The 25,229-nt window shown below is 36.6% G+C and overlaps 1 protein-coding gene across 4 annotated transcripts in view; it reads left to right on the forward strand.

Annotated features, from left to right (window-relative positions):
* The window catches only part of LOC136813839 (rho GTPase-activating protein 7-like), a 46,353-nt gene extending 21,691 nt beyond the window's left edge, over positions 1-24,662 (forward strand). For 2 of the 4 annotated variants that reach the window (XM_067070329.1, XM_067070325.1), the window contains 17 exons: positions 3,218-3,430; positions 4,310-4,378; positions 5,124-5,352; positions 5,777-5,919; positions 6,441-7,777; positions 13,074-13,169; positions 13,849-14,020; positions 14,855-14,949; positions 15,635-15,712; positions 16,273-16,373; positions 17,370-17,428; positions 18,155-18,261; positions 18,420-18,593; positions 19,351-19,422; positions 19,807-19,954; positions 20,504-20,710; positions 21,469-24,662. In XM_067070329.1, coding sequence (XP_066926430.1) covers positions 3,220-3,430; positions 4,310-4,378; positions 5,124-5,352; positions 5,777-5,919; positions 6,441-7,777; positions 13,074-13,169; positions 13,849-14,020; positions 14,855-14,949; positions 15,635-15,712; positions 16,273-16,373; positions 17,370-17,428; positions 18,155-18,261; positions 18,420-18,593; positions 19,351-19,422; positions 19,807-19,954; positions 20,504-20,710; positions 21,469-21,563 — 3,393 coding nt within the window. In that variant the 5' untranslated portion in view covers positions 3,218-3,219 and the 3' untranslated portion in view covers positions 21,564-24,662. Of the gene's footprint in view, positions 1-2,013; positions 2,228-2,296; positions 2,370-3,217; positions 3,431-4,309; positions 4,379-5,123; positions 5,353-5,776; positions 5,920-6,440; positions 7,778-13,073; positions 13,170-13,848; positions 14,021-14,854; positions 14,950-15,634; positions 15,713-16,272; positions 16,374-17,369; positions 17,429-18,154; positions 18,262-18,419; positions 18,594-19,350; positions 19,423-19,806; positions 19,955-20,503; positions 20,711-21,468 lie in introns of those variants that run through there. The other 2 variants (XM_067070326.1, XM_067070327.1) reach the window with 2 other exon arrangements.
* Positions 24,663-25,229: the final 567 nt, after the last annotated feature.

The following is a 25,229-nucleotide window of genomic DNA, read 5'->3' on the forward strand; positions in this document are numbered from 1 at the left end:
TCTTCTTACCTAAGGGGGGGGTCTTCTTAGATAAAGGGGGATCTTCCTTGAATTATGACTCTTGTACAATCGTTTCATTTATACTGATTTTCTAAGGGGGGGTGTGAAGTTTTAAATGAATTTCCTGAGGGGGGGTTAGCACTTAAGGGGGGGGGGTCCTCTTACCTAAGGGGGGGGGGTCTTGACCCCTCTAAAAACTATGTATTAATTACGAGTCTTTTGATAAATCTTCAAACCTAATTCTCGCCGAAAGTTGGAGTATTGATGTTTCACAACAAGACCGAAATTATCACTTCACAAAAAGTATATTGAAAAATTCCAATAAAATCTTACAATCAATAACATTAACTCCGTTCTTTTTTTCAATACAGCAGTGAATCATTTAATAAAGTCATTATTGGACTCAAGTCACTTCAAAATAGCCTGAATGTTTGTCTTGCTAAGAGCTTATTTGCTCTAATTTCTCGCTACATTTAGTGTTTAATTAAAGCTCGGTTTACACCAGACATGTTAAGACAGGGAAGGCTTTAAATATTTCCTCCCATCAAACCTGTTAAATCAACAGAACTTTGTGCGTTGCGTCACACAAACTAACGACTCTAAGACATAAGTAAGCTATTCGTTACATTAAGTATAACCTTACATAGACTCCTGTCTGGTGGTACGGGTTACAGCACTGCGGCCATAAATGATCAACTTATTCGCGAGGCTTTTGCTTTTCATCTAAAATATATATTTGAAATCTGAAAGGTTCAAATATTTTTAAAACTGTTGTTATGATTTTCTACCTACAGAATTTTTGTTTCGTCATTCATTTTCGCAATCTTTTCGATTATTCATAAATATCTTTCCAACGTTGTATATCTTTTTATTACAGCATACGAGGGTGCTGAGTAAATGTTAAAAAAGTTAACATATAATGTTGAGACGAACTTTAGTGACTGCGTCCACTAACCTTTATTATATCCCTGGACAAAGTCGCCATCTTTGATCAGAGTTTTTTGAAAGTTGTACCCGCAAAGAAGCCATTGCAATGTTAAATATTAACGTTTAACGGCGCCTTATCATCAAAAGTACAAGAAAAGTAGATCTAGCGCTCACGATGCATTTACACCGCTATTGAGTAGTCTGTTACCATTAGGGAACCACTTTCGAAAAAAACCCGATCAAAGATTTTGCTTTGCCGGGGTTGAAAAACTTTGTCCAGGGTATTAAAGGTCAATGCCCGGCTGGGGGCACTGGGTTTGCGGACTGACGGTATGTGCGGGCCAAAAAATGGCTTTTAAAATTGCAGTGCAGCAAAAATCAGTGAAAATCATACCCTTAGAGTGCATTTCCCCCCAAATTTTCGATCCCTTTCGTGCAAAAAATGGTCAAAATTCTAGCATTTTTGGTCAAAATATCTAGATTTTTCAAGAATTTTCTGAAATTTCTACCCTTACAGTGCATCTCTAGTTTTTCCGACCCTTACAGTGCATATTAAACATATTGGAAAAGGTACCCTTAGGACCCGCACATACCCGTCGGTCCTTTTGCCCAGCTGCCCCCCCCCCCCCCCAGCTGCGGGGGGTCAGTGACTGTATCAACCTACAGTATCCAGGAAAATTTCGGTCTCGTTTCTATGAGATTATTCCTTTACAAAAGCTGGTCATCTACTTGCTATAAAATGATTTTGTCAAAAAACCAAAAAAAAATCAGATCTGATATGTTATTGTAAACAATACTTCTTATACTCTCTCTCGATCGATTTCTTTTCATAAGAAATTTTAAGAACATAGACGTCGCTTAGAATGCGAGGTAATACGACTTAATTATATTGCAATCACTACGGTACACTCCGTATCTGCCCATACAAAACCTGATTAGATTAGACTTTCCTGGTATCCGAAGAAAGGTCAAGTTTTTAAAATGATATAAAACAATTTCGAAAGCAATATTCTCATACTAAAATCATCATTTTTTTTACAAAGTTGTTATTTTTACGTTGTAGGTTTGGTTACATGAGAAGCAAGATTTTCTTTTCGTTTTTTTTTATAAGTGAGTGAGAGAGGAGGTTGACGTTCTATGAATCTAGATTTTAATGAAAAAAACGTGTTGATGTATATAGAGTGACCTTTCACTGTTCCAGTGTTATTTTTAAAAGTCGCCATGAATAAAAAACGTGAGACAAATTTAGCCTTCAAAAACAGACGTTTAACTCAAGCCAAAGACTTTTGGAAACTACTCGGTATGAATAGGTTATGCTCTACTTTGAATAAATATTTTGTTGAACTCTTTGTTTTTGGAGAGATTTTGTTGAGCTTCTTCAGGAAAGAAGATGTTGATGGATTTAAGATTCGCTGATTGGGCCTTGAGAGACAACAGTTCCAGTGAGATAGAATTTTTTTTTGGGTGCTTTGGATTAAAATCATTTTAATCGTTCTTTGGAAAGACGTGAAAATGATTTGCCTTTTTTTATACTTTGAAAGTCAAATTTTTGAAAACCACCTTTCATCCATAAACGAAATATTTTTAGAACTCAGACAGTTCCTATTGGCTTAAACCAAACTTTTTCATTAACCATAGATACAATACAAGGATAGATCTTCTGCTAAAAAGGAAAGAGAAAGGCATTAGGAGGAATGTACTCAAAGTAACCTTTTACCCAAATCAGATTTTACTGCATCAAAATCAGAACCTTTTCACTCTTGTATATTAATACTTTACTACAGCTGCCGTCGATTCAGACCTGGTGTTAAAACAATCGAGAAACTTATCTTACCTTTTCTTCTGAAAATCAATTCTCCATTAAGTTCAGTATGAATGTTCCAAATTCCTTACCTTGAAAGTTGAATATGAATGTTGGTCCAAGCAATACTTGAATAATGTTTGTTTTCTACTTGGGTTAAATCCAAAGGGAAAGCATAATGGGCTTTTCCAGAAATAGTCCGTGCCCCCCCCCCCTGTTGAGGATATCGGATATCCAGGGGGTTAAAAATCTACAAGGGAGCGGATATGTATCCAGGGGGTAAAGTGTTTTTTCAAGAAAAAAAATACGATATCCAGGGGTAAGCATCTTATAAGAGAGGATATCCAGGGGGTTGAGCATATTTTTAAGAGTGGATATCCTCAACAGTGGGGGTGAAAAATTTTTCCTGGAAAAGCCCAATGATTAACCTAACTTACCTGGTGTTTGACAATATTTTAACCAGACATTTATGTATCTGTGTTTCCATAGAGATGACGACATCATACAACCATGGATATGAGGCTAAGAAGGATATCAAACGGAACGATACGTTTGATGGTGGAGGATATGGTATCTTCTGGGATGAATATCATTCTATTGAGCAGAGTCATCCACCTTCATCAAGCATTTCTTCAGCAACTTCAAATACCACTGGTACTGGTGGCTCAATACCACCAGATTCTGAAGATGGAATGTCTAGTGGTGAGAGTTTTAAATTTCATACGTTTTTTTCTTTATAAGCATAATGAGCATATCTAGCTTAAGATATGGCAAAAATTTAAGCGTTGCTAAGTATTACACCCTGAGCCACTGACCTCAAACTATTTGACTGGATAGGGCTACCCGCATATAGGAAGCGCGTTCAGTTTTATCGCTGACTAGTCCGCCATCTTATTTTCAATTCTGGTCTTCAACAGCCCAATTCGAATGTTTTTAAATTCGAATGTTCGAAAATCTAAAGTAAATTGGTGGACTAGTCGACTTCAAAACTGGAGACACTTTTACATGTATATCCTTATCAGCATTGCACTTAAATTTAGCTTTAGATATGGCAAAAATTACCCTAAGCCTACGGAAAATGTTTTTTCTGATTTTGGCTGTTTTTTTCCTGGGATTATACGGATTTTGAAAATTTACTAAAAAAGTTTTTCCGAATCGCTAGTACAGTCACTCTGCCGTCCTCCACACATAAACTCGCTAGTAACATATCATTCATCGCTGTCAAATACTGAAATCATTTAAAGGGATAATCAGATGGTCTGAGATATTTTGCCTATAAATAGCTTCTAGGATTTTAGGAAAAATTTCTAAATTTTTCGGTGTACTTATTTTCCTAACTCAAGTTATACCACTTTGAAATTTTGAACCTTTGCTTGAAAACAATAGAAAAAAGTGTGAAAAGTCCCTGAAAAGTCCCATTTTTCGAGATTTCAAATTGGCATAACTTGAGTTAGGAAAATAAATACACCGAAAAATTTAGAGGTTTTTCCTAAAATCCTAGAAGCTATCTGCAGGCAAAATATCTCACACCATCTGATTATCCCTTTAATAAGCATTCTACTTCTTCTTTTTCCATGACAGATAAAAGCGAACGAGAAATCCAATGGCTGAACGACGTTGGCTTCACAAACATTGCCAAGAAAATCAGAGGTATGTTTTTTATTCATTTTGCTAATGCCTACTGTAAATGCGAAAAAACAACCAATAGCATACCGCAGTGATTTTAAAAATAGGCATCAAAATTACAGTTTGTCCGAGTTTTAATCCCATCATCCTTTGCATTAATTGTTTTTGCAAGTCAATTACACTTATTGACAATACAAAAGTAATAACTTGCACGCATTACAAATCAAGATGAAAAGGATTGTGGGAGTGAAATTCGGTCAAATGTTGAAAGTAATAATTATGACGTTTGAATAGCGGTGTACTGTTTTAGCTATAAGCCCCATATGCTTATATAATCTCTTATTTAGGACTTGAAGCCACTGATTACCTACCTAAGTTGTGCGGTACGCGTGGTTTACACGCAAATGCTAGATTGTGAATTGAAAATCGTAATTAATGAATTTTGCCACCATATTTCTAAAATATACCACTCGAAAACTTTCAGAAATTTTCTATCATGAATAAGGTTAAAGAATCTTTAAAGGAGCATTTTGGATTTATTTTTAATAGAGGAAAACCTATAGAGGTTTGTTCTTTTGTTGAGTCCAGTTATTTCTCGATTTGCTGTAGGGGATATTGCCTCTACATATCGCTTTCATAATGGTGGAAGTTACGTAACTTATAGCAAAACATTAAATGCTCTCCCTTTTCCATTTCACTGCTTTGTCTTCAACTAAATTTAGCAGATGCTTGTTTTCCAAAGAATGCTTATCTCACTTTTCCTTCTCAGCACGCCACGAGATCGATCAGAATGACGACGAGCTAAAGATTATCGCTGCCTCGCTCACCCGGGCTCAGGCGAATGCTGTTCGAAGGAGAATCGATTCACTAAACGAGGCAATTCGTCAACGCAACGTGACTGAACCGAAGAAATTACCTAGCTACAGAGCTTCTTCCACTAAACAAAGGCGGCACGTTAAAGACATCTTCCAAGGGAGTAAACAATCTGGGAAGAAACTGTAAGTGAATCGACTTATTTGTAGCGTGTTATAGTTAAAATTCTTAGTTGTCATTTTTTTTTGGTTCAACCTATTAAAGGTTTTGTTTTTTAAATAAAAGTGATATCGTTTGCTTTACTCATCAATTTCAATTTACAAAATTTTTCACATTGAATTGGCACGGATGTTGAGCAAGATTGGTCAGAAAGAGGAACAGAAAAACATTCTTTTGCTTAGATCAGCATTATATACCAATAGGGAGACACCGTCCTGATACGTGTCTGATAAGAAACGGGAACGTAAGAATAATTCTTCCCTAAGAACAAAAACAAAAATATCTTTCTCCATCTTTAGATGAGAAAAATCTGTTTTTTTTAAGATATACTTTTTACTTTGACTGAAATTGTTTTGTTCGAAACTTCTTTTGTTCGAAACTTCTTTCAAGGTTAAAAGACGGATCATGGATCAAGCGGAATGACCCCGGCGACAACGGAACTCAAGATACGGACGATTTAAACGACGGACAACCCCCTGTTGTACCTCCAAAACCTAGAACAAAGCGCCATAAACACAAAAAATATAACGACGGTATTGTCCAGTTTAGAGTTTAAATTTTTGGGCCATTTAGCTTATTTATATACAAGTTAGACTATAATTTGCTAATATAGCCTAATTTGCAATAGCTCCTGACATGTATACTGTAGTACAATTAAGTAGGAAATTGTGTAGGAAATTAAGCTTCTCCTTTTCCTTGCTTTAGTTTTTTAGCCTTCATCATGAAACCTTATTGTAGGAAAAGTCCTATCCCTGACTTTATCTCCCCTGATAAGATGTATTATAGGCACCCCCCTCGGTTGTGGGGGGGGGGTGGGGTTGAGGGTTTTCAGGTTGGTGGGGGTGGGGTTTACCCTACGAAGGGGGATTGTAACCCTAAAAAGGGGCATGGTAACCCTAAAAAGCAAAAGTTGGGGTAACCGTATGAAGGGGGTTAACCGTATGAAGATGGGGGTAACCCTAAGTAGGTGGGACTACCCTATGCAGGTGGGGCACCTTTTCATTTGGGGGGTTGGAGACTTACACCATATAGTCTAGTTTATCTTTTTTTTCAGAGCCATCATTTGACATTGAAGATGAGAATATTTCAAACGGTCAAATATCACATCATCCGCCCCTCGATGATCCGTCAACGAGGGTGGAAACGCCTTCTCAACGCCCGTCAGAAGACACTACGCCACAACACGATAATTTAGTACGAAGGACTTCAGCTAATAATTTGATTATAATGAGTGGAGAAGAGCGAGAAAAATCTTTTTCCTCTTCGATGGAGAGACTCAACGATAGTCTTATAAATGTCGAATCAAATGAAAGCCATAATTTGAAACCACATAAAAATAGCAGCATTAAAAAACGTGAAACGTTCGACAGCGCTTATTTAAGAAGACCTTCACAGGAATATTCCAATAATAAGAACCACTTATCAGCGCATGATGCTGATTCAGCAAAAGTTCGGCGTCGTCATAGTGACGCCCCGATCGGTAGCCGTGGCAACCAAGAAAAACGGTTAGTCGTCGTGGATAGTACTTATATTAACGTATCTACGGTCGGTGACGGATACACGTCGAAACTCATAACGCCGTCCGTCAAAAGCGGGAAAAACGGACCACCTTACCGGGAAAGATCATCCGAATCGGAAAGTAGTATAACGAAATATAAAACTGATCATGATTCGTTGAAACCTTTTGATTCGTCCTCACTAGACGCTGCACTACCGCAAAACGTGTCTTCGGAGCACAGTCTAAATATTGTACATAATACACCAGAGGCTAGTTCTGATTCTTTGAAGATTGAACAATTACCGAAAAGTATTTCTAATTTAAGTTTAAGGAGTAGTAATAGTTCTATACCAAGTAGTTTGTCGGAAGAACATTTACCGAGCATCCATACCGACGATTTGTCGCCTTCTACCGAGAATTCACCGACGGTTACCGACGGGAGTGCGCTTTCGAATAAACGAGAAAAGAAACATAAACATAAACGTCATCATAAAGAGAAGAAAAAACATAAACATAGAAAACATCATAGAAATGAAAAAGATGATCCAGTATTAGACATTTTAGCTCAAGAGACAACGTCATTTGAAACTACGACAACGACGACAATGTCAACGCCGACGTCGTTAAAAATGACGGTTTCGCCGACTTTAACGACGCATTCGAGTGACGATAATAAAAGTATAGACAGTATGGAGAGTTTAGGCTCACAAGAAAATTTCAACGATTCTAAATACCTCTATAATACGAAACCAAAAACTGTGAATTATAGTAGCTCTGATTCCAATCGCACGACTCCTGAAAAGAGCCTGGATTCACATCTAGGTTCGATGTCGGATTTTTCGACAACTCCGAGGACTCAATCACCGCAATATCTGGAAGGTGACGCTAAACTGGTAAGGATCCTCCCAGTTGGTACACAACGTTTTTTCAACGTTTATCTAATGTTCACAGCGTTCATATAACGTTAGATGAACGTTGAAACAACGTTGTGTGCCAGCTTGGATTTCTTTCTCTTTGATTAAATTCGTGATATTCGTGATGTAATACCGAGCTTATGTATGTGTGCTTTTCAGCGACGGAGACGGTAAGGTTCTAATTTGGCTAGATCCTGACCAACTGAGGACGACGGTAAATAAACCGTAAAAGCCGTCCTCGATTTTGCAGGTCAGAAGTGCGGGTTTTTCCAAATCGCTTCAGTCACTTTACCGTCCTCAAAAGTGCAAATACATAAACTCGCTAATGTTTTATACTGAAGCACCCAAAATAGCCTGGGCGTTTGCCATTAGTTTTATTGTTTGAAATTCAAAATTAATGGCAAACATCTGGATTTCTGGGTGCTTCCGTTGACTACATTACGTCGTGAATATCAAAAATTGTGAATCTCTTTTTGGATTTGCAGTAGCGTAGACAAGAGGGAGCAGGATTTGTGTAGGAGAGCATATTTTTATAACACGGTAAATGGGCTATTCCACAAATAGTCTGTACCCCCTATGTTAAGGAGGTGTGACGTTCAGGGAGATCTGGAAAATAAAGAATCTGGTCTGGTTTTTCGACTGTACAAATCCAGGGTTCACAGTTACAATAAAGTGAAAAATCCAGGGTATGTGTATGCATGCATGTAATAGTTTATTTCATGTTGACGAAAAGGTTAATAAAAGTCAACGCTACTTTACAATTAAAAAAAGCTAATGTTTTGTTGACAGCTCATCGTCGCTGCTGCTGAGACTAGATATTGACAGCTTTTGGTTAGCAAAATTTTTGTTTGGTTTTATCAAGCGAAGGTTATCTGTTCTGGAACTTCCTCTCATACGCCAAATGAAATCACCATCACATTCGGAGTTCCATTTCTTAGCTTTTTCGCACATCTCTTTAATTTTTCTTCTTTCATTGTTGGTGAAATCATCGGTGATGCTTAAATGATATCCAAGCCAAGATGCCGATATCTTTGAGCAGATCCTCAATTTCCTTTTTGTCCTCTTCTTGATCTTTTTCTTTCGTTTCTTCAATTTGTTCAGGGAGTCCATGAATTATGATGTTTCTTTTCCTTGATTACGCACGGAGCGAGCGTTAGCGAGCGGAGTGCGACTCTTTTGGCAAAAGCGCGGGAAAAAAAAGCTGATATGCGGAGTGATAAAATCGATTTTTACCCTTTTTCAGCCTCGTTTCCATTCAGACTTTCGTCGTCGTGTGCAACTGTCTTAAGTCCCAATAAGGAGAATTATCGCCTGTACCCGACTGTCTGTTGGAAGCATTACGTAATGGATTAGCTCCGGCGTGAAAAACAGTAGGATGTTTTTCATACGACGATGAATACGTCATTTCTTCCAGAAACGTCGCTGGAAAATATAAGTATCCTTCTCGATCGGGAAACGTCGCTCGGTTCGGAAGCGTATTGTTGATCGGACCATACTGCCTTTTAACAGTCAAAACAAAGATGGCGGCAAAATAAACAACTGGTTGCTACCGCTCTTTCGCTATTTTTCTTTGTTTTTTATGCTTTAATGAGTTGAATTGGATCATGATTTTTGTGTGATTGTTACAAGAAATGGTTGATGATGAAGTTTTCTTATTATTCCTTCCTGAATTTGATGTTTCGTTTGGTTTGGCATGAGAGATGATGCAATCTCTTCTTGAAAAACAGGATATTTTATCCGGTCGATATTTTATCAACTTTCACAACAAACTAACTTCAATTTTGCCCATATATTTACACAAATTCTAACAAGGCAGTTGACTGAATATTTATGGATAAATCTGACCATGCTATATTTGAAAAATTAAATACTTGTGACATCAAAAAAGTTTGAACTCACTACTTTTTTATGATGGTCAGATGGTAGATGCGACACCCAAGGAAATGGTTGTGGTTGGATATGAACTGGTTAGCTTTAATGTAAAAATTTAAACCCAGAGCAAAATTTACTGATTGATGATTGATGTTTTAAAAATGCAACGTGGAAAACTTTTGGTTGTGAATTTGGACATTTTCTTGCATGTGCGTTTAAAACGTGGAAATTCTTGCTGTGAATTTGGACATTTTCTTCTACGTGCATTTTAAACGTGGAAAACTTTTGGTTATGAATTTGGACATTTTCTTCCACGTGCGTTTAAAACGTGGAAAACTTTTGGTTGTGAGTTTGGACATTTTTTTGCACGTGTGTTTTTTAAAACGTGGAAACTTTTGATGTGAATTTGGATATTTTCCTCCACGTGCGCTTAAAACGTGGAAAACTTTTGGTTGTGAATTTGGATATTTCTTCCATGTGCGTTTAAAACGTGGAAATTTTTGCTGTGAATTTGGACATTTTCTTTCACGTGCTTTTAAAACGTGGAAATTTTTGCTGTGAACTTGGACATTTTTTCCTCTTGCGTTTAAAATGTGGAAAATGTTTGTCTTTAACTTGACATTTTCTTCCACATGCATTTAAAAAATGTAGAAAAATTTTGCTGTCAGGCAAAATTAAAAAAAAATGTAGCGTTTCCGGAATGCGGGTGAAGGAAAAAAGCTTTGATGCGGCCGGCCAGAAAAAAATTTTTATTTGATTTTTTTTATGACTTTAATAATATATAAGATCATTGAAATAGAACTTTAACAATAACTTTTATGTACAAACAGTATGAAGTAAGCCCTGAATATACTAATGTATCAACTACTAACTAACAAACAATTCGTGATCTACAAGTGGGAATATCTAACCAAACTACTTTTATAGCTTAAATGCTCCAACTTGATTTTTTTTATAATGAACTATACTGTATATAGATGAACCCATGGCTGTGGCCAGATCAGAAAATTATTATTTTTCACCCGGTTGGTTTCCAGAAACGCTACATTTTTTTATTTTTGCCTCAATTGAAAATTTTTTCAAGCAATATTCTGGCATGAAGACTTTTTTTTCTTTTTGGAAATTTTGGAAATTATGATTGCCAATTATGTGACATTTTTAAAATGCCTTCTGCTAGGGGAATTTTTTCCTTTCGGCGTTCTTTCAGATTATGAAAATGTTTCCCAGTATAAATGAGATTATTTTTCTTCTTTTGCATTACACTTTTTTTATATAAGAACCAGTAAAATTTTTCTGAGCCTCGACTGTTCTTTTTTTTTTTTTTGCACTTTGAGCTTCTATCATGTTCTTATTAATAGGATGTAAGTCAGGTACTTTAGAAATCATACCCAATTTTTATTACTTTGACCCCTAAATTGAGTGAAATTGAGTAGTTTCAGGCTCAGCATTTTTCTTCAATTGTTCTTATTTTTTGGCGATTTTGAGCCTTATAAAAGTCTTATAAAATTGTTCTTATATTAAAAAAGTGTATGTTTGAAATTATGAAATTGTTTCCCTGTTTTGAAAGTTTTTTACTTTTTGACATGCATTTCAAAAAATATAACTTTTGGATGCTATAATTTTTTACCTTTTTTTTCAATATTTTTTATATTTTACCTTTTCTCCAATATTTTATATATTAAACCTTTTTTCCAATATTTTATATATGAAAGTAGATGCAAAATATTTCATCTATTTTGAAAATATAAATTTTCCTTTGGTTTTCTTATTGTAAAATATTCTCAATTTTTGATGAACAAGATCAATTTTTGTAGATATACATGATTTAAGAAAACGAGAAAAGAGAAAAAGTATTTTAGTTTGAAATTTTAAGATATTTGAGTTAAAAAAACTTCAAAAAAGCAGTTTGTTTTGAAAATAAAATATAAACTTTCTTTTGGTTCACCAGAGTTTGTACATGTTTAAAATGCATTAATAGAAATTTTCCTTGCTCCCGTGACGATCATGAAAATTACCAAAAAAGGTTTGTTCACCATGCAAATATCGCGAAAATAGCCCAAATCATGCCTCGAATTATTTCCCGATCACGCATCACGCAATCGGCTGGGTACAACTTTTTAAAATTTTATCATAAAATGGCTAACTTTCTCATTCCCGGGAAAACATACCTGCCCCGTCTCCGGGATCTTTTTTCTTCTAGGCGTCTCCGGCTAAAATCGGTGTTAAATCTACTTTTGTGGCGTTTTGGTCCTTTTCTTTTACACTAGCAATCGGAAAGTTTCGCTGGGAATAAGGAAGTTCTACGGTATGTAGTGTAAAAAACCTTTCGCTTGCGAACACGAGATTTTCGTATCGTGCGTAACCCCTTTTACAATTGATTTGATATCTCGTTTTTCCTCTCCTCTTCTTTTTGTTCCGCATCAACAGATTTGTTGATTGAGTTTTTTGATTTCGTCGTCTTTCTTAGCAATCTCCTTTTGCATCATATGGTACGTGTTTTCTCCGATTCTACTTTTTAAGGATTTCGTTATTCGCACACAATTATGATATTATACGTGTTAGCGAAGATTTGCAGTTGGTAAAGTGGCAATTGTGTGCACTCGTAATGTACCATACGTTGACAGCTACGGCGTTTGAGTCGATTTTGATTTTCGTCATCAATACACGTAACAAGGGTGCATGTTGCAGTTGTGTTTGCTGCTTCACTCGGTAGATCTTCTTTGAGTTTCCACCATTTTTTGAAGTGTGCTGCAAAACACGTCTTAACTAAGTGACGTCGAAAAGAAAAGTGGGTGGTCAGTAAAACGGGGTCAATAATCCAGGGTGGTCCAAAAGGTACGAAACAAATCCTAGGGGGGTCACCTTTTCCAAAAAAGACCTCCTTAACATATAGGGGGTAAGATTTTTTTCTGGAATAGCCCATTATCTTTTTACATCATGAATAAATAATATTAGTGTCATAAAAAATCCTCTCTCTCGTAAACGAACTTCGCGCTAATCTTGTCTACGCTACTGATTTGATTATCTAGTTTCTGTGTGTGTGATCAATATTACAATGCTTCAACTTTGCCATTATTGCGTATTTATAATATTCATGACGTAATGTTTTCTACGGAAACACTCCAACGGTTTTTGCCAGTAGTGGCAAGTTTTTTCTCTGGCTTAGATTCCTCAAGTTTGCTACTACATGTAATCCCCGCCATTATGGAAGCAAACGTTCGATTTACGTACGGAATTGCCTCTACAGATTCGAACGTTTGCTTCCATAATTGAACGTTTGCTTCCATAATAGCTGAACAAAGTCTCGAAAATTTCATTCATGTTTTTTTTCAGTTTAATAGAAATTTAAAAAAAAAAGAACTTTTCACTTTTTACGAATAAACAATTTTATTTTTCTTCACAGAATGTCGGAGCCGCGTCATCACCTCGTGTACCCCCTGAACGATCTCCACCACAAGAAGCGGCGCTCAACACAGGACCTACTTTTCCGAAACTTCCGGTAAGTTATCAGTAGGTTCGTCTTACAATTCCTTCATTAATAACACGCATGTGTAATTTATCGTTCGTTTGAACCACATGTAGTTAATTCCCGTGATAAACAAACAGAAATGAATGATGGGTGGTATATACACAGTCTCTTTCAGTCGGGGTTGTGGACGGCCAAGTATGAAATTTGTCGCTCTTTTTTGTCGTTTTTTATGAAATTTGTCGTTCTTTTTATCTATTTTTAGTATGGCAGGATTTGTTAGATAGACCCCCTCTTATCGACTCAGGCTCTCGTTTCGATGATAAGAAGCACAGTTGACCCTCTCTAATTCGATTTTCTAGAGAAATATGATCGAATTGTAAAGTGTCTTTTATAAGAGTTTCTTATTGACGGTGACTTTCAATATTATCGAATAATGGAACTGTACTCTGGCGAACAGAATTTCGCATAAATTATCTTAGGTACAACGACTGCGTCGCTTGAAAAACCATTATCAGGGTAATTAAATAAATCCCTCGAGTCTTAAAGTGTTACTTTTAAATATAGCCTTGAAAGCTCTAGAATGTGTAAGTCTTAATAATATATAAAGTAAAATAAAGTGTTTTACTTTTTTAATAGAATCTTAAAAGCTGTAAATTTCTAATTTTTTTTGGACAGTGTTTTTGTAACTTTCAATGTCCTTTAATTTTAGAATTTCACGTTAACGAAAGAGGAATTGGGTCTGACCCACATAGGAGACCTCTCGGAACCTGATATGTCGATCACGCGCCGTTTAGCTCTTATTGAATTGACTGCTCTTTTTGATCAATCTGGCGTCCCAATCAAAACTCGACGAAAACCGAATGTAAAGTTAAAATTGAAAGGTACGATCACTGTTTTTTTTAGCGATGGTCGCCTTAAGATCTCAGACGTCAGCGCTTGGTTCGGAACCCCCGTCCCCGTCCCCGTCCTTTTTCCTATTTTCGTTCAGTCTATATAGACGAGCCGACTGGTTGTGAACCCTGTAAAAACAAATTAAAAGATTGTCTGAAGATCCTAGATTATTGGACTATCGACTGAAGACAAATTAAAATACGACACGAATAACCCCCTGCCCCTCCCTGGACTGGTGTGTCAAGGCAATTATATTCCTTAAACACTTTAATCATACTCCAATAAAAGGAGTACAGCTCGGTGGGTTGCCTTTATACATCACATATTCGATGTGTCATCCACGGGGGGGGGGTACTTGGGCAAAAAGGGGTAAGGGGATGTTGGTCAAGGTAGCTCTTTTCACCTCCAGTCCCATGTAGGGGTTGTGTATATGTATAAGAATTGCGAAGCGATCCAGGCTAGTCACTTATTCGCAAGTTGCAAGCAAAATATTTATAGGGTCACACACTAGAAATTGCAAGTTAAAATAGATTCATAATCAATTCGTAAATGCATAACCCCGCGAAATCCTAAGAACTGCTCAGGTTCAGGAAGACCGAGCCTCTTTAGAGATACACTCAAACACTCAGGTTTACAAAAACACAAAAACACCAAAATAAAAAAATCAGTCCCTCGTAGGGTACCTTTTTTGATTGAGATTTTGGGAAAAAAGTAGAAAATTTTGAGAAAATTTGCGAGTTTAATCCCATTCAGGGTATACCTCATTCACGTCCAACATAAAAAGAAAAGGTATCAGACTAAACTTGCTTTCTCATTCTTTATAGACAACGGTACGTTTGGTGTTCCATTGATCACGCTCTGTTCAAGAGAAGAATCAAAACACAATCCGAACGTCAAAGTGCCCAAGATCCTGCTACAGGTTTGTTGTGATTGTTGGTCTATACCACTGACCTTTATATAACCCTGGACCAAGCAATATCTACCATCTTTGATTGGAGTTTTTTTTGGAATTGGTACCCGAGGAGAAGCCATTGCAATGTTAAAAGTTAACGTCTAACGCCGCTACATCATCAAAAGAATTCGAGGAAAAGTAGACCTAGCGCTCTCGATGCATTTACACCGCTATCGAGTAGTGCCGCCATTAATTCCGATCAAAGATTTTGCTTGGCTGGGATTGAGAAGCTTGGTCCAGGGTATATAAAAGTGAGTGGTCTATGCCCAGCTGGCACACAACGTCTTTTCAACGTTCGTTCACAACGACCATATAACGTTAGATGAACGTTGGAATAACGTTGTGTGCCATCTGGTAAGAGTGGCGCATGCGCACTATTCCTCCCAGGATTGCTCCAGTTACCATTGATCCTTCTCTTAATTGCTGAGCATCAAGTAGAGAGGCATCAAGTACTATTTTTGTATGACCCGGCCGGGGAAACCCATGACTTTCGCATGGTAGCCGGATACTCTACCACTGTACTACGGTCGCTTTAATGCACATTGTTTGGGCAGGGTGAACGTCATAAGAAACGAGAAGGTTTTCAACCAATGACTAGTTTTGAATTGACACTATTAACCTATGAGACGACGAGAATTCTTTTTTCTTTCAGCTGATTGGTTACCTTGAAAGGCATGGTTTACACGAGGAAGGATTACTTCGAGTACCTGGTTCAGCTCATCGAGTGAAGGTAGGCCATTCTTTTGAATCGTCAGGAAATTTATCATTTTATCTAAACATCTGATGTTGACGGTGACTTTCAATATTACCGAATAATGCGGAGTATCGAATAGTGGAACGTCGAAATCATTCAAGATGGCGAATTATTTTGCTTTAAATAGCCAAGGAAAAGCTATATCTAAAATCCCCACCGTAATATTTGGCACAAAAGGAGAATTCCATCAAATTTGAAAACCGCAAGTGATTTTTAAGTACTTTAAAGTACGGTTGGAAAGTAGAGTTTTAACTCTGAGTTTTAACATAAGACTTAAAATTTAGGACCTTAGGATCTCAGGATCTAAAAGTTTAAAAATGTTCCAATAAGGCTGAGAATATAGCCTGGAAGCCACTTAACCCCTCCCAAATCGAAAAATCCAATGAAACAAAGTGGAAGTACTGAAAATGCAATTCTCGCCTGATCTTTAAATTTTGAGAAACGTTAAAATACCCAAAAGTGCGATCGATGAAAGTAGAGATTTTCTCAAACCAATAAGGATAATAAAAATAATGATATTTATCCTTTATTTTCAGTTGATTCGTGAAGAAGCGGATAAAAATCCAGATTTGAGCACTCTGGAATGGGAAGGACGAAAGATGACTGATATTGCCACCTGCTTCAAACAATTCCTAAGGTATGCTACCTTAAGTGGATAAATTTTGGTGGTTTTACCGGTCAAATTGAATTGCCCGTCCGTCAAAAGTTTTTTTATTGCCAGTCCGCCAAATTAAATACCTGCCAAATTTTACAAATTCGGCCATCTGCCAAATAAAATTTTACTATTCCCTATTGCTAGGTTGAATAGGGTGTGGGTCTGTACTAACGTCGTTTGACATCGAATTTTTCAAATTTCAAAGTTTCACCACTACAAAAAGAAAAGCTATCATATCATCGTATCATTTCTTCCTTTGCAATGCAAGGTTGCAAAAACCATCAACATTCACATTTTCATTAACTATTACGCCACCCACCCATAACACCAATACCCACCCAAAATCGCAATCTGGCCAACTGCCAAATTAAGTACGCGTTAAAATTAGTACACTTTAATATTCATGATATGCAACACTGGAGAGTCTTCCAAGAATTTTCAAAAAGTCTTTTTCTATTGTTCAAGTGACGTATTAGGTTGAACTTTTTGAAAATTCTCAGAAGACTCTCCAGTGTAGACGATAGTGTTGCATATCATGAATAAGAAACTCTTTGGCCGATCGATAAAAAAGTTAGCAGGAAAGGTGGTGAAAAATTTACATCAACACGTGCCAACATCTACAGCTCAGAAACTTCAAAAACAAAAACCTCGATTTTAGATAACAAATTTTATCCAAATCTAGCTTGTTTCTAGTGTTTACGGATGACACGTTCTTTAAACATATTTTTGATATGCCTCAACTCAAGATGACGTCATTTTCTTTTAAAAAAAGCACGAATTTTTACAGATTTTGACCACCTTGTTTTTATTTTCAGTAACAGAGGGGTCAAATCCCGGCGTTTAATCCCGGCGACTTTCGGGTGTTTCCGTCAGAAAAATTACTTACGAACATTAAGAATATTTCTTCGACCATTTCTATTTTTCACGAAGAATCCGCCAAATCTCAATATGTATTTCTTTTTTCTTTTGTTTCCATAGAGATCTTCCAGAACCACTACTGACGTACGAGTATCAAAACACGTTCACCTCAGTCGCCGGTAAGAGCTCTTTGCTCCAAAGGCCATTTCACAGTCGAAATGGATCATGGGTAATCAGGACCGATCGCGCTTCCATAACGGGTTTCTGTTGGCCAGAAGCAATAATCTTCAAAAAATTCAAAACTTTGGACCGATAGTAAGTCGTCATTAGCGCGAGTGGTCCTGATTACCCATTACGCTTTGCGACTGTGAAAATGACATGTTTTTTTAAAAGATCGGAGATACTTAGATCGAGTGATTGACAAGACTGAAAAATTCTTGCAGGATGCTTATATACTAAGCAAAATTTTAGAAAAATCCGAAAATCCAGCCAAAAACAGCTAAACAAAAATCATCAAGGTAATGCTTAACAAATGCTTAAAATGTTTACCATATCGGAGACTAGAGCTAAAATAAGTTAAAAAAAATGATAAAAAAGATATCTAGTTTGTTAGCCTGGTACCTGATAAGTTTCTCTCATAGGAGGTCTTAGTTCATTCCAACGCTATGGTATTGGTATTTACTTGATAAAATATAAACACCATGAAGAATGGTGATTGATACTGGACATGTATTTTTCATGGATAAATTTATTGACAACGATGAAAGCTAGCTTGTAAGTTGACTAAAGTCTACTTCTAACTGAACTTTGCTTTCTGACGATTTTGATGGCGGTGAGTCTAGGGAAGTAGACTAGAGGATTTCACCATCTTGGAATTTTTCACATTCACTTTTTTTTTCTTCTAGAAATTCCGGACCGTAAAGTTCAGCTTCAAGCGTTGAACCTACTTGTTGTCCTCTTGCCGCCTGTTCATCAGGAATGTCTCAAAAAGTTACTCGTTTTCTTGAATAAGGTAAGTCAAAGGTTGCTGTTTAGGTCGTTACGCTTCTACCAAATGTTTCAAAAAAATTAAATCGAGGGATGGATCATGTTGCATTGCCCCAATGCGAAAAAAACTTCTCGTGTCCCTAAGCCTTTACATTCACTCAATGAACGGTTCCTTTCCCTCAGGTGATAGCCAACGAGTCGAGCAACAAGATGGGTTTGAACAACGTAGCCATGATCATGGCCCCTAACCTTTTCTTTCAAAACAACGCCAAGATCAATAAAAATGAAGCAAAGAAAGCCGCCGGAATGACAGACGTACTTCGCATGCTCATCAAGTATCAACTCATTGTTTGGACGGTAAGTTGCCATAGTTACCGAAGAATTTTAAGTCATAAAGTTCAGCCCAAGGAAGTAATCCAAATGGAAATTTTGAAATCCCTTATCCGCGAAATTTCTTTAAACAAAACTAACAAAGTGTCAAATAAACTACTTTTTAAATGTTTATTGGCATCAAAGAAGCGCTTATAATGCGTAATTCGAAAACCGACATGCACGATTTTGCAGTAATGATGCGGCTTCGATGGCAAAAATGTTAAGAAAAAGTTAAGAACTACTTGTAGATAGAAACCTTGCCCACTACAAGAAAAGCGTCAATCTCATGTTTGCAAAGTATTCAAATCTCACTTAACCCTTCCCAAATCGAAAAAATCCAATGAGATTAAACTGGAAGTACTGAAATTGCGACTCTCGCCCGATCTTTAAATTCTGAAAAACATTAAAGTCTCCCATTAAACGCTATTAATATATTTAAAAAAGTATACAGGTTTGTCAAGATATTTTGAGCTTAGGGTCAAAGCCTTTTTTAAATCATTTTGTTCTATTGGGGAAAGCTTAACTTAAATTTTTGTAATTATATAAGATATATGGTGAAGGCTTAATATATATAAGTCAATCAAAAGCTGTGTTAAAAAACTTTGACCTAAAAAACGATAATAAGTTAAGCATAATATGTTGATGATTGTAAGCTTGACGGGTAAATAACGCGTGAAGAGCATAATGCGTTCTTCGTGGGTGGGAATCGATTGAATTCATTTTGTATTTTTCAATCTCACAGATACCATCCTTCATGGTCAGCCAAATCCGATTCCTAAACGAGGCTGGTGCCAAGACTAAAGACCCCAAAGCTGTAAGTATGTTCGTTCGTTCGTTCGTTCGTTCGTTCGTTCGTTCGTTCGTTCGTTCGTTCGTTCGTTCGTTCGTTCGTTCGTTCGTTCGTTCGTTCGTTCGTTCGTTCGTTCGTTCGTTCGTTCGTTCGTTCGTTCGTTCGACGTCTTTCTAATTTATGTCTTAGAAACAACTATACTCCTTTATATTTTGAGGGATGACTGATTAGTCAGTAAAAAAACGACATCTATCCTTTTTTCATGATATAGCGTCGAAAGGGGTGAAAGTTGTTCTTTCTTTTGTTTAAAAGTGCTGTGTAAGCAAAAAATAGGAGATTTGTTAAATGATTAGTCCTTGGCTAATACTTATACCAACCAATCAACTTCCTTTATTGTTTCCTTTTAAGTTGAGCAAGATCATCAAAAGACGTCGTTTAGATTCGCCCTCTCATCTCCTGAATCCCGCCATCAAGATGACACGCCCTGGTGGCGGGGGCGGTAGCAGTGGCGACGAGTTGGAGGATTTCGATGAATCGCTTATCATCAGAGTCAGAGGTAATTGATGCTCTTTAAGTTTGATTTTCCCTTACACGTTTTTTTATATAAGAACAAACTTCATAAGAACATAAGGCTTCGATGGCAAGAATGTTAAGAACAAGTTAAGAACATTTTAAGGCTTCTCGGACTCTAAAACACCCGATTTCTTAGGGAAATGGTTTAAAAATGGTCACAAAATGGTGAAAATAAGAACATGTTAAGAACATTTTTAGTCTTAAAACTGAAAAAGTTAAAAACATCCGAAGGCTTCAAAAATTTTGGATGTTCTTATTAAAAAAACGTGTATTTGAAGCTTGAGCTGTGCACATCCTTGAAATAGTTTTTCACACTCAAAAGACCCTTCCACTCAGCAAGATTTTTTGAAGTTTCTATAAGATACAGAACAACCTTTTGACGTCTCTTAACCTGGTAAAGACAACCTGATCCCCTGAAATAGTAGTAGTTTTTTTGGATCTCAGACACACTTTAAAAACGAGACAAATACTCATTTCAAAAACTTCTCTATCTCCACGAAAACCATAATTCTCATGGTTTTCACAACCGTAGCCCCAACATTAAACAAACAAAGCATGGCAATCCAGCTCTCCACTCAAACCACGGTCGCTGAAGTCGTCTCCAAATTTCAATGGCAACGTCAGAAAAGCAATAAAGAAAAGGACGAAATTGACACAAGCCGTCTGCGAATCAAACCACGACAGGATAACGAATTAGCTTTGGTTGATTTGTATTTATACGAAGTTGGTGGGAATATAGGTGAGGAATTCTTCCTATTTTCTTTGTCGTACGGCGTTCTCGGTCAGTTCTTAAGCACTTGTTTACAATCAAGATCGTAATATTTGAGAAAATCTTGACATCTTATAGCCACAAAAGATTGGGTAGCGCTCTAACTTTTGTTGGGAGGAAAGGGTTTTAACTGAGCTTGTACGCTAGACTTAAAAGTTTAAAAATGGTCCAATAAGGCTCGGAATATAGCCTGGAAGTCTATGGAGCCCTCCCTAATTCAGATATTCGATTACATTTAACAGATAGTTCAAAAGCGACTTTCTTGCCAGAACTCTCTAATTCGAATCTCTATTATTCAAATCTTTTTGTAATTCGAACTATTATATTGGTCCTCTCAGCTGGAAATTGGTTTAAATTACTCTCTGCAATTCGAATCTTTCTCTAATTCGAAGAAAATTCTTGGTCCCTTAAAGATGGAATTTTATTTGTGCAGTGATTTCTAGCTTAGGTTAGGGCCTATTCCCAATATGGAAAGGTGTCTGTCTGTCTGTCTGTCTGTCTGTCTGTCTGTCTGTCTGTCTGTCTGTCTGTCTGTCTGTCTGTCTGTCTGTCTGTCTGTCTGTCTGTCTGTCTGTCTGTCTGTCTGTCTGTCTGTCTGTCTGTCTGTCTGTCTGTCTGTCTGTCTGTCTGTCTGTCTGTCTGTCTGTCTGTCTGTCTGTCTGTCTGTCTGTCTGAAGATCGAATTAGAGAACCTGAACTGTACTTACTTTTCATCTTTCTTCTTTTAGGTGAACGAAGGCTTGATTCTTCAGCTTGCATATCCGCCATTTTGCGGGAAAATCCTAACGCGGAATGGGTGTTGAAAAGTGAAATACGGCGGTAACATTACGTAACGTATGACGTCGTCAGATGACGCGGAATGGGTGTTGAAAAGTGAAATACGGCGGTAACATTACGTAACGTATGACGTCGTCAGATGACGCGGAATGGGTGTTGAAAAGTGAAATACGGCGGTAACATTACGTAACGTATGACGGGCACGCAGAAAATGTGGAGAGGAGTACATGTGAATTTACTGTGACGTATTGGAATATCTTTCCTATCGTCAAGAAAATCGACAGACCAACTTCAGAAATTACATTAACCTCGTTCATTGCGTATTATCAGCTTTTTGACTCTTATAGCGCTAGATAATACCCTGGCATTGTCTGTTTTTCGAACACGTAAGATTACGTAATTCAAAAGCAAAACGTCAGATTTCATTTGCACTGCAGTGTAACTATGTAACGTCAGCTTTTTGGACCTACCTGGAGGTCCTATAAATTAACCTGTGTTCGTCCGTCCGTCCGTCTGTCCGTCCGTCCGTCTGTTACCAATTTTTCTCAGGATTGAATCATAGGAATCTTTTGATTTTTGGTACAAAGGTGCAAAATGGTATTGGCCAAAATGTGACGGAGCCCGATTTTCGAAAAAAAAAAATTTTGGGCAAATTTGGGCTAAAAAACGGATAAAAAACGGGTTTTTTGGACTTTGTGAAAAATTGGATCATTAATTTTTTCAGATTTTTTGCATGAAAGTAGGCTAACATCATTGGTAAAAGATGGCTCAAGCAGATTTTTGCAAAAAAATTTTGTTGGCTTAAAAAACGCATGTTTATCTATAAGAATCACTATTAATAAGCATATATCAATGTTCTTAGTCAAATTACTCAATTTTTTTATGAGATAGATGTTTTTTTGCTCATGAGGGCTTACTTTTGAAGAATATGTGTGTTTAGACAGGAAATTTTGGTTGTTTGGCATGGTTTTATAAAAAAACTGACCAAATTCGATATTTTTTTATAAGCACATTATCAATTACTTAGGTATTAGCTTTTCTCGAGATTGGCTCTTTCATTCTTTATGATTTTTTGCACAAAGATGCATAACTGTAAACCCTCGAATGTGACAGAGCCCGATTTTCGAAAAAAAATTTTGGGCAAATTTGGGCTAAAAAACGGCTAAAAAACGGGTTTTTTGGACTTTGTGAAAAATTGGATCATTAATTTTTTCAGATTTTTTGCATGAAAGTAGGCTAACATCATTGGTAAAAGATGGCTCAAGCAGATTTTTGCAAAAAAATTTTGTTGGCTCAAAAAACGCATGTTTATCTATAAGAATCACTATTAATAAGCATATATCAATGTTCTTAGTCAAATTACTCAATTTTTTTATGAGATAGATGTTTTTTTTTTGCTCATGAGGGCTTACTTTTGAAGAATATGTGTGTTTAGACAGGAAATTTTGGTTGCTTGGCGTGTTTTTATAGAAAAACTGGCCAAATTTGATATTTTTCTACAAGCACATTAGCAATTACTTAGGTATTAGCTTTTCTCGAGATTGGCTCTTTTTTGCACAAAGATGCACATATCTATAAACCCTTGAATGTGACGGAGCTCGATTTTTGGAAAAAAAATTTTTGGGTAAATTTCAGCTAAAAAACGGCTAAAAAAAGGGTTTTTTGGACTATGTGAAATATTAGATCATTGTATTTTTCAGATTTTTTGCATGAAAGTAGGTAAAAGATGGCTCAGGCAGATTTTTGTAAAAAAAAGAATTTTTCAACTCAAAAAACACATCTTTATCTATAAGAATCACTATTAAAAAGCATACATCAATGATCTTAGTCAAATTACTCAATTCTTTGATGAGATAGATGTTTTTTTTTCCTCGCGAAGTCTTGAATATGAAAGAATATTTTGGTTTCTAAACGTTTTTTTATAAGAAACAAACGACTAATTTTGATAGATCGTCACTATTTGTGTTCTGAATGATTGTTTACAGTCATGCTGACGTAGATATCAATTATATGTGTTAAATACATAACCAGGTAGGTCCATAAAAGTATCACTTGTTTATGACGTATTGTTTTGAGAAGTTTCCCCTCTCAGAGAGGGGACTCGCATCAACCAACACCAGGGTATTCTCTGGCGTAAATAAAGCCTGAGATACACGGGGACGAGGTTGAAATTACATAATTTTTCAAAGATCCTTAAAACCGAACTTTTTGAATATAACAGAACAGTGATGGTCCTATGAGCCATCATCAAAATGTTATTTTGACAGATGGAAGAAAATTTATTAACACTCGCCACGTTGGAGAGGAAAACGTCTTAATAGTGGATTTTGAAGTCTAACAAGACGTTAGGGCATAGCCCTAAAGTTTTTCACTTTTTCGGTTTTTTATAACCAGGAAACCTTCGCTGGCTCGCGAGGGCTGAGGGTTTCCTGGCTATGTTGTTTAGTACTTATATGAATAAGAAAAGATTTTATAGAATTTGTATGGACTCTATTTTATCAGATTTTTTTTATAAACTGTTTCCTTTTCGTCCAGATATCTTGAAGGGATAACCAATTTTTGTCTTTCATTCTCAAACGAGTCAGTTCAGCTAATTCTGGGCTAAACTGGGTAAACCCATTGAGTTTCAAGTCCGAAGGGTAGAATCTTTAACCTCTAACCTTTCTCAGACAAGAAAAAGGGAAGCCTTAAAAAATGCGCCGTATTTTTGACGACAGATTGAATCTAGCAATTCCTTTGTTTACGATTGATATTTTAGTTTCAATCTGTCATTTGTGTAAAAACCAGGCGAGCCGCTCAAGGCCGCTCAACTTTGGTAGGATTTGTCGGCTTCAAATCCTACCAAGGAGATTCGATTCTAGCCCTTCAGGCTTATACTTCATCGAGTAAACCTTCTTACTTAAGCCATAGTCTATTTTGAGAATGAGAGAATGAGAACTAGGTGGTTATCCCTTAAATAGGTATTAAGATATCTAGAGAGCAAATATAACTAGGTTTCTTGTCTCTAAAGTAAAGAGAAAAATTGTAAAAAAAAGTGAAAAGAAGAAAACTAGCAGCTCTTTATTTCAAAATTATTTTAAAATTTGTAGGTAATTTATAGCTTTTATAATTAATTAAAATTTTGTTAATTGGATGATTTTTTAAACATTTGTTTTTCAATTCTTGTTACCTTTTTTCAAAAGAAATCTAGTCCGTCCGTGGCCAGGTTTTGTTTTTTGATCAAGTTGATGCCGTTTGATTATTGACACGGATGTGGAGCAAGATTAGTTAGAAAGAAGAAAGAAAAACATTTGATTTATCAGCACGAAATCGAACACAATATAACAATATCCGGCCTGATATGAGATACGTGTCTGATATGAAACGGGAACACCTAAAACCTTTAAGTTTTATTGGAAACTAAGTATTTAGTTGCAGAATCTGATCTGTAAAATACCTTTTTCTTTGTTTACTTAACATCGTACTCTTAGGTGCCAAATAAACGCCCCCCTCTGCTTGTTAATTTTTTAATTTTTTAATTTTCACCCCAGACCTTATTAGGACCCCCCCCCCCCCGTTTATTAATTTTTAAGAATATTTTCAGTTGTCCAAATGAAGGCCCCTTTATTTTGCTCCAAATAGCCTGATTTTAGCCTATATCTACCTTATTTTTGGGTATTTTTAGAAGTACAGTTTCCAACCCCCCGGCAATTAGGTCCCCGCAAAGAGATAG

Source organism: Clytia hemisphaerica, unplaced genomic scaffold (assembly GCF_902728285.1).
Source record: "Clytia hemisphaerica strain Z4C2 unplaced genomic scaffold, Clytia hemisphaerica genome assembly, whole genome shotgun sequence".
In the NCBI taxonomy this organism is placed as follows: domain Eukaryota; kingdom Metazoa; phylum Cnidaria; class Hydrozoa; order Leptothecata; family Clytiidae; genus Clytia; species Clytia hemisphaerica.